Here is a 16,170-nt window from a genome sequence, read left to right as displayed (position 1 = left end):
TTTTTGGTGTGAGCAGCAATCGTGGCCAGCCTTGAACTTACAGGAAGTGTGTGAATTACTTGACTTGGGGATCAAATAGAACATTCTGCTCCCATTCAAAGAGGAAGGGGCGATCTTCGGAGTCTGGAAGTCAGGTGTCTTGTTTCTCATCCAGGCATTTTGGTGATTTAAGCCAAAATGCCTCAGAAAGAGTATATCACATGATTTTTTTTGTGGTTGTTGTTGTTGCTAAAATTCTTTTATAATTAATTATATATATTTCATAACAATTTAAATATTACAGTAAATAAAATATTTGCTTTAAATCTGCAAGATGACATATAAACAATTTTTTACCTTCTTTTATTTTTTTCTGCAGGTTCTGTTTTTCAGTTAATGAATTGGGATAAAAAATGTTCCAGTGGTTTCCTGCTTCCAGGTAATGGAAAACGTAGAACACTGGTACAATGCTCATGAGCTCTGCCTCGGCATTGCCCTTCGGGAGGTGGGTCAGGATGTCGATGCCTTCCTTACTCAGAACTGTGGACAGGAATTCCCCTACAAGCAGTCCTGAAACAAAGAGACCCAAGTAGACAACCACTCTATCAGCTTCCAACAGTGTGTTCTGAAGAGGAAACAACCCTGTCTCTCTTCTTCCCTTTTTAATATGAACAGTTTACCTGAATCACAGAAATTGAGGGAGAAAGCTGCATTTGACTGGGAACATGGGTTTTTGGTGGTAGATGAAGCAATGCGGTGAAATACAGCTGCATAATTAGGTGCAGACATCGTAAACCATACTGACATAATCCTCACATGAAGCAAGGCTAAAGAACCTGACCAGAGAGGGCGTTGACCTCTGAACCTACAGCAACACTGTGCAAACACGGGCAAACCAACTTCTTATACATCTGACATCAGGATTCCACAGGATCAAAAAGGCCCCTTCTAGTGCTGATATTCTGTGGTTCCACCATCTGAGATGAAATGTAGCCAGGACGTTCTGTCGTGTAGGTGGTGAGTGACTGCGGTGCAGAGGCTGACACCCAGGGAAACCATCGAAGGTGCCCCTTTGTGAACACCCTGGAGTGGAGAGAGTCCCTGTCTGGCTTGAATGCATCTGTCCCTCCATCTGCTGAAACCCAATCCACAGAGGGGATGGAGTTGAAGGTGGGGCTTTTCTGGGGGGTGGGAGAGCTGCTCACTCCCCCTTCGATGTTTTCCCTTCCACCCTCAGGCATGTGAGGGTGCCACAACAAGGCAGCGGCTGGACGGCTGGACGAGCAGGGAGCAGCCCTTGCCAGGCGCTTTAGCACCTTGATCTGGGACAAACTCCAGAATGTGAGGATTAAGAACCTGTCCTTTAGAATTTACCCCAGACTCTGGTATTTCATTACAGCTGCACACATAGGCTAAGCGACCCCCAGCACCCCAGGACTGATACTTGGAAGGAGAGCTGGTGCCCCCTAAGCGACCCCCAGCACTCCAGGACTGACACTTGGAAGGAGAGTTGGTGTCTCCAGACTGTTTGTAGGTCACAAAGTCTTCAGTGGGGCAGGACTGGCTGCAGAGACCATGGGAAGTTAAGGGATGAAGCAGCTGTACCCATTCTAGAGAAGTCACTGGGATAGCCACAGGAATCCCCCATTGCAGGAGAAGAATTTCCAATTAAACCAGGCGAACAGAGTTGGAAAAGTTATCAAGTGTTTGAAGATGAGGAAGGTGGGAGACAGGGTTCTATCAAAAGCCAATTAATGTGTGTAGAAGAAAAATAAAGAATAATCACGAATATATGTGAGTTGGGTTTGAAGCACAGAGTAAAAAATAATAATAAAAATGAAATTTATGGCCAGGAGGTGGTGGTGCATCTTTAATTTCAGCACTTGGGGGGCAGAGGCAGATAGATCTCTGAGTTTGAGGTCAGCCTGGTCTACAGAGTGAGTTCCAGGACAACCAGGATTACACAGAGAAGCCCTTTCTCAAAAACAGAGAGAGGGAGAGAGAGAGAGACTTGTTTCTGAGACAGGGTTGCTCAGACTGACCTCCATCTCACTGTGCAGTTACGGATGACCCTCAATTTCTGACCTGACCTGCATCCACCTCCCCAGTGCTGGGATTACAGGCAGGCATCTCCATACCCAGGACTTCATGTGTGCTAGGCAGCTACTCTACCAACGAGCTTCATCCCTGGCCCATAAATTAGATTTATTTAATTTACCTTTTACACTCAAAATCCTTTTAACGCTGGTTTTCGGGACCAAATCTAGTGGTATCCTGTATGGGAATTCCTTTCGTCTGCTAACAATACCTGTAATAATAATAATAATAATAATAATAATAATAACAACAACAACAACAACAACTAGATTTGCCTAGAGTTCTTAAGGGAAAGAACTATTTTTAGATTATATATCTACTAATTAAGAAATTTTCAAAATAAAACACATTTATAATAACAACATTAAAGTTTCAAAAGAAGAAAAAATGGTGAAGGATTTTAATCAAAGCCTAGGCTTGCAAAATCTCCTTAAACAACACACTAAATTTGGAGTAAGATTCCGGGTCTTTGTAAGGAATGAGACAAACAGGTTCTATTGACGTTATCCTCAAATAACTGGCACATAATTTCTGGGTTGTCTGCACACCAGCCCCACTGGGAAGCATGGCCACACGTACTTCCTACTTCCCCCTCTCAGAGGGACTTAAACAGTTTCTCTATGCACACAACAACACAGTTTCAGAATGCCACTGTCAGAGAATTTTAAATTACAGCCACTCCCTATTTTATGCCATATGTAGTGACATTTTAGTGATTGACACTGAGACTCATGACTATTCCAAGTGCTAAGAGTAACTGGCTGTGGTGCTAGCCGGAGATGGGAGGGGCAGCTGTACCCACGCCAGCTCCTAGTCTCAGGGAGGAGGGGCATACAGAATGGAAGAGCCAGAAGATGGGCAAGAGCACTGTGCATGTTTTCTTCTGGCTATGACACGGATGTTGAACTCATGAACTCACAGCAGCTGTGGTTATCTGCTCAAGATCAAACCAGTTACAACTTCTAGCATGGATGAGGGAGGGCCCCTGCGGCCAGGTGTAACAGTTTCCTCCTGTAATCAAACACTCCATCCTGCCTGGAAACTCCTTAGGCAGGAAGTCCCTGAAACTGACCACATTCACTAGGTCCCTCCCTGCCCGAGTAAGCAGAACTAGGACACAGGCTCTCAGACAAGCCAAGGTGCAAAAAGACTGCAGCCACACCAGATTTCTGGAAGAAGCAGAAACCAGCTGAGCTGCCGGGTAGCTCAGTCACTTAGAAAGGACACTCTCCAACCTGTTGAGCTGCCTGCACGCTGTGCAGTGTGCTCCAGGTTCCCAGCTTTGTGAGCTGTCACCTGTGCTCGGGTGGGCATTGGTGATGCTGCTGTCTGTGAGTCATTTCTGCTCCTGTATAACCCCTCACCCACATTCCTGTAAGTGACCCCTTACCCACATTCCTCTAAGTAACCACAATAAAACTCAATGGTTCACCAAGCTGGACTTTGCTGGTATCTGTACTTTGGTCTGTTGTGGGTTCCCTACGGTGGATGAGTAGATGTGTGTGTGTGTGTGTGTGTGTGTGTGTGTGTGTGTGTGTGTGTGTGTGTGTGTGTGTGTGTTGAGTTACCCAGGGAAGGTTTTGTCACATAACAAGTCTACCCCTCCCTGAGGAGCTATTGGCAATAGATGGCTACTAAGGGAGAGTCAGCTTTTATCCCTTTTTTTGTTTTTTCAAGGCAGGGTTTCTCTGTGTAGCCCTGGCTGTCCTGGAACTCACTTGGTAGCCCAGGCTGGCCTCCAACCCAGAGATCTGCCTGCCTCTGCCTCCCGAGTGCTGGGATTAAAGGTGTGTGCCACCAACCAGCTGAGTCCGTTTTCTTTAGGGAGATAGACACTGGTAGGTTGCCCATACAATGATGACCTCATACCCATGGATATATGGGTAGCACTAATTGGACCTAGTGGGATAAAAAATAAAAGTAATTAAGTAAATTAAAACATTTTTTAAAAGGACATGAAATTGGGAGGGAGATGCGCTGAGTTAAGTTGGGTAGTAGAGACTAGCTATGACTAAGATACACTGTAGACATGTGTGACAATTTCAAAGAGTAAATAAAAATTTTATTAAAATATGCTATTGCCCCAAACATGATTCTGTTTATCACTGTACTGACAGAGAGCCAAGTTTCCACTAAGCCAGCTAAGTGCAGCGCTACATTGGGTTCGCTCTCACAGGAGTCCTGCATACAAGGTCTATTTTTATTGTTTCAGTTTTGTGCAGGGATAGCACAGGGGGTGCCAAGATCCAGGCGCAGGAAGGATTACTGCAGGGCTCACTAAAGTCACTGTAGTGGGAGTCCAGCTCTAGCACTCAGCAGAGTCCCTGGCAAGATGAAGATGCTATGCACAAATTCTGAGATCTCATGGGTGAGCTGCATGGCTTTGGCAAAGATACAAGAATGTTCCTCAAGAAACTTCTCTGTTATTTAACCCTTGATAAAACTTGAAGATGTTGCATGAGAATTAGTCAGTGAAGGCGTTTAGGAAGCTTGAAGTAAGGGTGACAGGGCATGGAGTTTGAGGGGCTTGGAATGCATGTGACACTAAGCAAGACAGCCTTTCTATGCTGCGTTTACTCCTTAGTTACAGAGGTAGTGTTTTTTTTTTTTTTTTTTTTTTTTTGGTTTTTCGAGACAGGGTTTCTCTGTGTAGCTTTGTGCCTCTCCTGGAACTCACTTGGTAGCCCAGGCTGGCCTCGAACTCACAGAGATCCGCCTGGCTCTGCCTCCCGAGTGCTGGGATTAAAGGCGTGCGCCACCACCGCCCGGCTGGTAATGATGTTTTCAAAGGGGTTTTTGAGGGGCTAAAAGTGATGCAGACAAAGAACCTGAACACATTGATAGTGTAAGTATAACAATTTAACAAGGGCTGTAGTAGTCTGTCTGTCTGGAAACAGTTGTTAGTGGAGCTGGTTCTTTCGGAAGCACACCTAGACTTAGCCAGGAGTCAGTTTGCAAATGTTTGTTTGAAAAGTTCTTGCTTTGAGAAGATTCTCGGCTGAAGGAAAAGAAGAGACACAGAGCAGTGAAGAAGGATTTTCTAAGTGACTGTCTCACTGTGGTGTTTCAAAGGGTGCTTGCAAAATAATTACAACAGGGCTAGCTGTCGGGTGTTCTCTGGACAGAGGCTTCTGTGGTAAAATACTGTGTTATTGTGAGGATGAGCAGAGTATCCAGTTAGGGGTGAGTCCTGTTGTGTTGTGGACTGTTACTTTAACTAGTCAAAGATGTGTTACATTTGTTTATGTTGCAGAATACTACTTTAACTGTGTAAGGGTGTGTTACATCTGTTTCTGCTGCCTTTGTTAGCAATGTGAAGATGTGTTATGTTTGTTTGTACTTGTAGGAAAAAGGGGCCAGCTAAAGAAACCCACCTTGACCCTGGAGCCCAGAACCAGCAAAAGAAACACAGCCTGGATCTGGGACCCCAGCCAGTGAAAGAAACACTTTATCCCTGAACCCAGAACCAAAGAAACATGCCCTGACTCTGAAACCAGTGCCAAAGAAACACACTTTGTACCTAGAATCAGAGCTAGTGAAAGAAATATGCTCTGGCCTTAGAATTAGAGCCAAAAAGCTAAGAAAGGCCAGTGAAAGAAACACAGTTTGGCTCTGAAATCAGGGCCATCTCTGCCCCGACCAATCCCTGAGCAGGAAAAAATAACCAATCCCTGGACAGAAAATCTTCTCCTTGGAGAAACTCCGCCCCTAAGAAATCCTATATAAACCACCTGCCTGTTCAGTTCTCAGCTGTTCTTTCCCACCCTGGTAGAGGCAGCCACTCTCCTGGACTCTTCCTTCCCAAATAAATCTCTTTCTCAAAAGAGTCTTGGGTGTGAAGATCTTCATTCGCTGGCACAGAGAAGAACCTTGCTAAGATGTCCGGTAGGGGACTGAGCAGAAAAAACCTTGCAGAGATGTTCCCTTAGGGGGCTGAGAAGTCAGAGCTGAACAGAAGAACCTTGCTGACACGTCCCTTAGGGGACTGAGCAAGGTGAAGCTGAAAAGGTAACAACTTTTCAATGAGCCAGAGGAGATTGCTACATTTCTGCAGGGCTTTTCCTTTAGCAGAATGAAACAACAGAAGCAACATCTTGGGCCAGAGAAGAAGCAGAGCTCTGCTGGGGAGCCCCCGTAAGTGGGGGCTGAGCAAAGCTCAGCTGTAGCTGCTCTCCCAGAGAGGAGCAGGTTTGCTATATCCTGCTACCATCCTCCACCACACCCCAACTCAAGGTATAGCCTGACTCCTGAAGAGTCAGAATACCTTTCCCTCCAGAGCTGAGCTGTCCCATTGCTGCTGGAGAGCTGCCAGAGCTGTCCTAGAAGCTCAAGGTATAGCCTGACTCCCCAAGCAGTCAGGATACCTTTCCCCTGGAGTTGCAACACTCAGTTACAGTGCTGCATTTGTTTAACTATGTAAAGATTGTTGCATTTGTTTCACCTAACTAATAAGACACTGAATGGCTAACAGGTAGGCAGGAGAGGGATAGGTGGGCTGGTGGGCAGAGAGAGAGAGAATAAATAGGAGTAAAGAGAAGAGGAGAAAAAGGAGGAGAGAATGAGGGAGAAAGAGAAGGACATGCCCGGGGCCAGAAGCCAGGCAGCTTCCAGCCAGACACGAGCAGTGAAAGCAGGACATACAGAAGGAAAGAAAGACAAAAAGCCTAGAGGTAAAACACAGATGGAGAGAGAAACAAGTTAATTTATAAGAGCTAGCGAGAAATGAGCCTAAGCTAAGGCTGAGCATTCATAACTAATAGTAAGTCTTTGTGTCATGATTTGGGAGCTGGTTGGTGGGCCAAAAAGAAAAAGCCTGATACATTTGGCATTAGAATGTGGGGCCCGCTGGTGGCAGCAGCACACACCTTTAATCCCAGTACTCAGGAGGCAGAGCCAGGCAGATCTCTGTGAGTTCGAGGCCAGCCTGGCTACAGAGTGAGTTCCAGGACAGGCACCAAAGCTACACAGAGAAACCCTGTCTTGAAAAACCAAAGGAAAAAAAGAAAGAACATGGGGCCCACATTTACACATAGGGCCTGAGATAGTTGAAGAAGAAAAAAAAAGAAAAGGAAAGGAAAGAAAGAAAGAAAGACAGAAAGGAAGAAAGAAAGAAGAAGCCGGTACACTAAGCTAAGTAAAAATGCTTGCCACAGTGCAGAGCACCAACTTCCTAGAGCTGGGGTGTTTGAATGTAGTTCCTAGACAATGTGGCTCTGGACTGGAGCCACGGGCTTAGGCTTGGCATTCATGGACCCAAGAAGGGAGTGAAGGCAGCTGCCATAGCCATGCAGAGGTCCTAACTATTGCTTAGCAGTTTAAGGTTTGGCTCATGTGGTCAGAAAAGGGCTGGAGATAACAGTAAAGACAGGTCCAGATGGAAAAAATCTCTAGCAGGTTACAGTGTGTTAAAAATGTGCATAGGCTTAAGAAAGAAAAGAAAAGGATATAGACAGTCATAGAAAAAATAATTTATAAATAATAAATTCTTTAAAGAAAAAGTAAAGTAATATAACAGAATAAGCCATATAAGATGAAAAATACACAGGGAGTCTGGATCCTGTATGGTGTTGTGTTAACTTTGAATTTTTTGAATGTTGATGAGTGAATGACAACTGCTGAAAGACATGGGATTGTAAGAGTGACTGCTGAATTAAACCAGCCTAAATACTTTAGGAATGCATTAACTTTAAAATGGAATTCAAAAAAATGTATTACTTTGGGGAAGAGGTTATGCCTTTGTTTCCACAAAAGGGTGTGGATTCGTTCAAAGTTAATAGAGATCAGATTTGATCATAGAAGACCCCTGAAAATTCTTGTTACAGACATAAAGAAATAAACCTAGAAAAACAAGACAGGTGATGTATATTTTACCTGCTCAAACATAAAATCACCAAAATAATTCATCTTTGACTGGCTTGTGTATAAATATAAAAAAAATCTTTGGCTGTCTTGTGTACAACCCACAGTCCATACTTGTGTTAATGCATATATATATATATATATAAAACCTTCAAATGTTTGTGTGTTTTCAGAGCACGGGGACCAGACATCAATGAAAATGGGTGGCCCAGGTGATCCAGCCTCTCAGAGTACCTCTGTTGCAGAACAGTTCAAGGCTGCTGGCTTCGAGGATCCAAGGCTGGATCACAGACTATTCTAGCCAGGACTTAAGATAAGCCTTGTGCTTTCCCACTGCACAGAGACTGGACAACAAATGTTATGGTTAGTTTTCCCAGGATTTGACCATTTTCTCAAATTTCTCAGGTTCCCTGAAGATGCCTTTGCCTGCACACAGCAAGAAAACAATCTAGAGAACACAAACCCCACATTCCCAAGAGGTGGGATGGATGGTTTTTGGTAATTTTGATGGGTTATGGATGTTCGGTCATTTGGTGGGTTAGAGGGGCTATAAAAATATAGGATAAAAGACAACTATTAACCTCAAGTATTTTACACTGGTATAGACTTCGGTATATTGATACAAATTTAAAGTTATTTTTGTTATACTGTATGTATGTTTCTACTATTGTTTGGGGGTATTGTGCTTATGTAGCTCATTTAAAAATGTAATGTATAATTAAATTCAGGTTAGTAGATAGTCATCTATAATAATCAAACTTGTAGTCATATTAGGCATGTTTTCAAGGTTAAACAGATATATTTAGATATGTAGATTGTCTTCAAACACCTCAAAGACCTACAGAACATGGCATTTTTAATGTTTAATATTAAAATGTTTAATCACTTAAGACTTTTCATGACAGTGAAACATGTATGCTCCTGGCAGCACCAATTTACTTCAGAGAAGATGATGGGCATCAAAGAAATTCCATACAGGGTTTGCTTTCATTGTGTCAAAGTTAGCCACTGGGCAAAGAAACTGCTCTTGCCTTGACTGCTGACATTATGCTGTGCAAACGGGACATGCGGGACACAAAGAGAAAAGACTGTTGAACTTTACCAAAACACGGTGGACAGTCCTTCAAAATTCCTGCTTTATAGAAAAGTCTGTCAGATATTCTAGACATGTAGGCTGAAGATGGATGCCCCAACATTGCAGAGGAACCTTGGGTGACTCTCCAGGCAGTCAGATGTCTCTGTTGTTTCTATAGCTTTGGAAGTGGCTTGCACTGCACTTCCTGTTATTCAAGTAATATAATATCCTTCTGGGGTCTTTGATGAAGTTGAAGACTAGCTAGTTATAGTTTTCCTTAGTTATGATAGAAGGTAAATTAGGTACAAAACTTTGGACTCACCAAAGTAGGATAAACAATGGAGTATTTTCTCTGAATTTGCCAAATATAAATGGACTGGATATTGTAGATACAATTCTTGCTTGATAATTGTTCTTGTTGTGTATAGTCTTACTATGTTAAGGTTAAAACCCTTTTTATTTAGACAAAAGGGGGAAATGTTATGGAATATTAGTTTAACTAGGCAAAGATGTGTTACATGTGTTTATGCTGTGGAATGTTACTTTAATTGTGTAAAGGTGTGTCACACTTGTTTGTGCTGCGTTGTTTAATTATGTAAAGATGTGTTGCATTTGTTTCACCTTGCCTGCCTAAGGCACCTGATTGGTCTAATAAAAAGCTGAATGGTCAGTAGCTAGGCAGGAGAGGGACAGGTGGGGCTTTCGGGCAGAGAGAATAAATAGGAGAAGAGAGAAGAGAAGAAGGAAGAGAGAACAAGGGGGAAAGAGGAGGACACGCCCGGGGCCAGAGGCCAGGCAGCCGCCAGCCAGCCAGACAGAGAAGCAGTGAAAGTAAGATAGACAGAAGAAAGGTAAAAAGCCCCGAGGCAAAGGTAGAAGAGAAACAGGTTAAGTGAGCTAGGAAGAAACGAGTCTAAGCTAAGGCCGAGCAGTCATACATATCAATAAATCTCCATGTCATGATTTGGGAGCTGGTTGGTGGCCCAAAAAGAAAAAGCCTGATACACTGTTGCAATGTGTTTGTGTTGTAATGCTCAGTGAGTGTAGTTAAGAGGTCAGCTGGGCCCCAGCCACAGGGGTCACAGCCAGAGAGGGCACTGCTGTAACAAGTGGACGTTGCTGATTCTGCACACTGAGCACTCTGAAAAGTGGCATTTTAAGTTACATTAAAATTACACTTTAGTTTCTACTTCTGAAATACAACACATAAAAATCAAAACATTTTTTCCTACCATAAATTCCTTTAGGGTCCAGCGTAACACCAGCATAATTTTCTCTTTTGACCCCTTCTGGCTAAAGTGAAAGAAGAAAACATTTCGTTAAGAGCATGATTGTATTTCTAAGACCTGAATTCCTTGGATCAAGTTTCTCCAGACCACTTTGCCAATTAAAAAAAAAAATTTTCTGAAAAGGCAAACTCAATATAAATACTTACATGCATGCAGGCAATGAAAAGATTCTGGCTGTTGAATATTGATCAGAGTGAACACTTTAATGGATGCTCTTATAGGTCGGGTAATTTGTCTAAACACTTTGTGTATGTTAACTCATTAAGTCTCTACAAACCTCTATGAGGAAGGTGCTATCACTGCTCCCAGTGACAGATAAGGAATCCGATGAAAAGATCAGTAACTTATCCCAAGTAATGCTGTTAGGAAGCTTGGAGCCAGGACTGAAAAACCAAGAAGTCTGCTCCAGCTCTAAGCGTGAAACAGAGATACTCAAGATGGCACAAAAGAAATCAGCTTTTCTTTTCAACAAGGACTCACTAAGTTGTCCATGGTGATCTCAGACTTGCCTCTGGAGTAGTTGGGATTACAGACATAAGTCACCGTGCCCGCTGAATACACGTTTGCTGAAGTTAATGGCATAGAGCAAAACAGAACCCAAAGAATGAAGGCTTTGGAAGGCCTGAGAGGTTGTTAGCTAGCATGACACTTAACAAGAACAGTGTTTCATTCTAAATTAGCAAAACAGAATTGTAGAATCTTAATGGCAGGAGAACACTCAGCAGGTGGCAGGGATTGCTTCTATGGTTTGACCTGCAAATTCATTTGTAAAGTGGGAAATCACTACCCTGTGGGGTCTTTGATGCATGTGCACTGTCTATTACTGCTTTATATTTGGTATCTAGCCTGACATCTTGCACATGGGTTTCAAGATACACTTTCTGAATTAGTGGGGTGACAGGGGTGACCCAGAAGGTGTGCATCAAATAGCAAAACTTGGGAATCTCTGGGCTTGTGGGTTTACTGGTTATTTTTCTTGGTAGATTTTTGCTATTCTTATTTTCTACAGTAAGCAGGTGTTATTCTTCTATTCAATAACTTTAAACCTAATTTCAGATTAATGTATAAATTACAAGAATAACACCAAAAATGTGGGAGAGTTTCTGTCAGATTCCTGAACTTTTACTGTGTTCTGATTACATCATCATTTCTTTCACTTGCTCTGACCCCAAACATAATTATTGACACAAATTGTTGATGGCATTTCCCCCAGAAACAAAGAAAATTTAAAAGAACCATATTTTCCTTACCACTACCCGTAATGTTTTCACTAAGATTTCTCTTCCAAATGAAGTCTCGAGTGAGAAGTTGATAGGGTGGAGTCCAATTTCCAGAGGAAGCAGGCTGAAGGTCACCAAGTGACTGGAGGAGCCCTCGATCCTCTGGCGCACACATCTGGAGGCCTGATGGCTAACAGCTGAGCCCCCTGACATACAGATTCCCTCCACAGTAGACATTTTAACACAGAACTGAAACACAGCAGGTGAAGAACTGTATCAGAACACCTCATCGTTTAAGCCACATTCGATGAAAAGGCAAAAAAAGAAAAAAAATCTCTAAGTACATCCTAAATTATGCTGGTCTGGACACAAACTCCCCTGGTTTATTAGCAATGTCAGACTAACCCCTCTGGTTTCAAGGCATGGCAGAAGGCTCATTTCAGGTTTCCTTCAGGCACACACAAGCTGCTGTGGGTCACAGCACTGTCACGGGGTGACTGAAAACTCAGTGCTAGAATGGTTGTATCTTTCTTAGAGCACTGCTCACTCTATTATGCCACAGCTACTGTCATCCTTTGTTCCTGCCACTATGGTGTTACTGTTTTGTCCTCTCCACAGTCTGTTTTGGGCAGCAGGAGCCTTGGACGGCAGGAGCCTTGGACGGCGGGAGCCTTGGACGGCGGGAGCCTTGGGTTTAGCTGTTTGGAGTCTTACCTTTACCTCAGCCTTTGACTCATAATAAACGACAGTGTGAGGAATGATAGAAAACTCTGTACCTCAGCTCATTCAATGGCTTACCTAATACACACCCATCTTCCATTCCTAATCTTATGATCTTCCCACTTGTGCCCACTTGTGTTTTATTCTACAGTAAAACACGCTCTAGAAAGACATGGATTTAAACTTGGGCTCTCCTGTTATGAGCAGTGCTATGGAAACAGATTGTGTGAGCCCTCTCATTTTCTGGTAACAGTATCCATTGATTTCTGGCTCAAAGAGTGAATATATTTTCACCATCAATTTGGTGAACCAGTAGAATCAAGAACTATGCCCAAAGAATAAAATCCATTAATTCCAGAATCAAGCAGATAAACAGGAGAAAATGCAGATATTCAGTAGCTAATTTTGTGGAATTTCCCCCAAATGTAAAGTTCCTTTTGCTCTTTGGGCACATTTTTGGGACAGTTCCAACCATGGTTGATGGGGGAGGAGCTAGAGGAGACGATGGGTCAAGGATTCTCCAGCATAGCAGATGTGGGGCAGGGGAACATTCAACACAAGTTCATTGTAAAATCCCACAACAGCTGGGTATGGTGCCACGAGGCTCTGATGCCAGCACTGGAGAGGCTGGCCCAGAAGACCCTAACTTTGAGGCTAGCCTGGGCTATGCAGACAGCCCCAGGCTAGCCTGAACTACATAGTGAGACCTGTTGTGTGATGTTTTGTTTGTGTTCTGACACTAGTTAACCATAGAGGCCAGGTGGTGGTGGCACAAGCCTTTAATCCCAGTATTTGGGAGGCTCACCCCTTTGACCCCAGCACTGGAAGATGGAGACAGGAATATGAGGTGGGTGGAGACAGGATCTTGGCCCCATTTGGTCTGAGGATTCATAGAGATAAGAAGTCTCTAGTGGCTGCTGTTCTGCTTCTCTGATCTTTCAGCTTTTACCCTAATATCTGACTCTGGGTTTTTATTTAATAAGACTAATTTGGATCATGCTTCAGAGACTCTATCTCTGAACAAAACAGCCAAACTAAACCAAACAAAAAGCCCTAATGCAAACAATAACTACAATAAGCCCTTGCAGTAAGTTGGAATTAGGAAAGAACTTTTGAACCTGATGGGGCAATATGGGTAAAGAGCTACCTGCAGCAGTAATTCTGATTTCCGTGATTGCCATGAGGCTAAGACCAAACATGAACTCCAGACAACACATTTAAGCAAATGACAGCCTGAAGGGAAAGGGTCACTTGGAAGAAGGGAATGGCACCAGGATGGAGGTCTCTCTCTCTCTCTCTCTCTCTCTCTCTCTAACTGAGGGTGAGTTCCATTAGTGTTTTGAGTTGAGTCTAAATCCCCAGTAGAGACCTTCCACCTTGCTGGCTCAGGGAACCAGAGGACAGAGCGTGAGGAAGTCACCACAGCTGAGAAGTGAAGACACTTGAGATCTGTGTATGTTCTTTACTCAAACCCTGCTGAGCCTTGACCTACACATAGTACAGATTCTAAGGATCCCAGCTAGGCCAAAAGAACTGAACAGGGACTCCAGAGTCTGGGATGATATCCATCTAATTGCCTGCTAAAACATGTAAACAAACCTAAATACTCTTCAGAGGAACAGAACAAAACCCAGAATCTTCATATAACTTCAGTTAACAAGGTCTCAGATTAGATCCAAAATTACTAGCCATCAGGGCACAGGACAATTAATTACACTTAAAAGGAAAGGGAATTAGTAAGTGTTAGCCCTGAACTATCATGATGCACTTGTTTGATATAATGGAAGTATTGGTAAGTTAAAGGTTATATACAACTGGTAATATCATAACCTTCAGATTTCAATTGTGTCACCGTGTATCACAATGACTCTGGTTGTCTGTGCTGTGACGGTGTAAACTAGGATTGGTCATATAGGATATAGGGCAATCATCTAAAACAAATAATCTGAACACAAACTCCAGTGTTTAAAGTAAAAATGATTCAATAAAATACGTTAATATAAGGATAATAAAGTTGACAATATTTTTATTTTCTCAAATTTTTTATTTATAAAAATGATTGTAATTTATTTAGAATGGAATTTATGCTGAGCCCATTGTTATTTCTAGGAACAGATAGCCGTAGTTAGTAGACTAACAGAAAGCATTTTCTTTTCTTAATACAATTCTATTTTTAAAGGTTTATTTTAGCTTTGATTATGTGTATCTGTGCGTATGTGTGTGTGTGTGTGTGTGTGTGTGTGTGTGTGTGTGTACACAGTTGAATGCAGATGCCTGCAGAGTCCAGAGAGCTGGAGTCTCAGGTGCTGTGACCCACCCCACTTGGTTTCTGGACGTGGAATCAGTCTCCTGGAGGAGTAGTCCACATTGAGTCATTTCTCCACCCCACCCCTCTTAGTAACTTTAAAAATTTGTAACATACTGTTTTATTTGTAAAAATTTGTAACATGCTTTTTTATCCATTATATACTAGTAGTATTTGTAATGATAGCTTAATACTAAATTAGTTTCTTCTTAGAATCTTAAAATGAGGAGAGCGAAAAGATTTTTGTTGTTTATAAATACATTTGCATCAAAATATAACAGAAAGACCAAGAGAAAGAAATTCAAGCAAAAGCATAAAGTCTAAGTGAGTAGAATAAAACTGAGTTAATTAAAAGAGAAAAAGAAATGATATAAGAACTTATTTGATTATTTAAAAATAGATTACTTTGCTATTTAGGTTCCACTATACACATTTAAATGATGTAACAGTCTTATTTCAACTACTGATGTAATTTTTAAATATTTAAAACTATTTAAAAAGTTATAGATTGGCATCTTTTAAAAACTTAGATGAAAAATTTTATATGCCAGTTTGAAAGTGTGCCAATGGAATGCATAGTTTCTTTAAAAATGTTAGAGAGAATGTACAAAATTTGGGTGAGGGACCACTGAAATACTCAGTCCTGAGAATAAAATTAGAAATTTGAAAACATAGTTAGATTTGTGGACAATGTTGGGTCCCCTCTAATGTCTTGTGATTGTGACGAAACCTACCAGCCCACAGTGTGGTTAGCTGTAGAGGTGCACCACACAGAATCGACAAATGGGAAGGTTCCCCATGGTCGGAGTTTTTCACCGTTTGATCCCGAGTGAGGGAGGTTCATGAGAGTTGACGTACTTTTAGACAGTGTGGTTATATATTCATGAGTAGCTTGTACAGAGAGGAGAGTAAAGACATCAGCGGTCTGGAGGATAATAGAAAAGGTTTTAGTCAATCAGTGGATTGGGGGTTCCTATGGGGTTCAGACTTGCTACGGAGTATTGGCAATAAGTAGTTAGCAAAATGGCAAGGAGGCTATGGCTGGAGGGTGAGGTGTTGAAAACAAGATTTCAGAGAGGACGACAAGATAGACAAAGAGAAGATGAGCAGGGATAGCAAAAATGAAGCACAGGATACGATGACTGAGGCACTCAGGTGATGCACATGTGAACTCCCGTTTCTCTGAAATTCACAGTACCTTAGCCACGTTCTGTGCTTTGTTCTTCAGACTGGCACCACATGACCTTGTTCTATCCCTTCCTCCCTTCTGTACCCCTCCACATACCAAAGTGACTTCTAGGACAACACTCAATGCATGTGCTTGCTTATTGGAGTTGTGTGTGTGTGTGTGTGTGTGTGTGTGTGTGTGTGTGTGTGTGTGTGTGTGTGTGTGTGTTGGGGGGTATTTTAATGACATTCTCAGACAACTAGAGAATATTTCTTTTCTCTCTTTTATTCTAACATACCATAAAGCACTACTCACCATTGTCCCTGAAGTCCTGTAATTGTACACGGTTCCTTTCAATTGGATCTGTTCCCCTCGAACAACAGAATATGGTATGTTCATTTCCAGAAAGATATCTTTGAACACTTTTGCCTTGAGTATATCAGCAACACATATACCTT

At 42.3% G+C, this 16,170-nt stretch overlaps 1 protein-coding gene across 2 annotated transcripts in view; it reads right to left on the bottom strand.

Annotated features, from left to right (window-relative positions):
* Positions 1–16,170, bottom strand: part of LOC128101160 (complement C5) — a 107,635-nt gene that overhangs the window by 36,153 nt on the left and 55,312 nt on the right. For both annotated transcript variants that reach the window (XM_052724016.1, XM_052724015.1), the window contains exons 20-24: positions 16,028–16,167; positions 11,550–11,768; positions 10,243–10,303; positions 2,198–2,287; positions 337–549 (exon numbers count right to left, since the gene is read on the bottom strand). In XM_052724016.1, the coding sequence (XP_052579976.1) occupies positions 337–549; positions 2,198–2,287; positions 10,243–10,303; positions 11,550–11,768; positions 16,028–16,167 (723 nt within the window). The remainder of the gene's footprint in view (positions 1–336; positions 550–2,197; positions 2,288–10,242; positions 10,304–11,549; positions 11,769–16,027; positions 16,168–16,170) is intronic.

This window comes from Peromyscus californicus, unplaced genomic scaffold, assembly GCF_007827085.1.
Source record: "Peromyscus californicus insignis strain IS unplaced genomic scaffold, ASM782708v3 Scaffold_7__1_contigs__length_154581171, whole genome shotgun sequence".
In the NCBI taxonomy this organism is placed as follows: Eukaryota; Metazoa; Chordata; class Mammalia; order Rodentia; family Cricetidae; genus Peromyscus; species Peromyscus californicus.
Note: the sequence above shows the minus strand (reverse complement) of the source record. Positions and strands in the feature narration are given on the sequence as shown.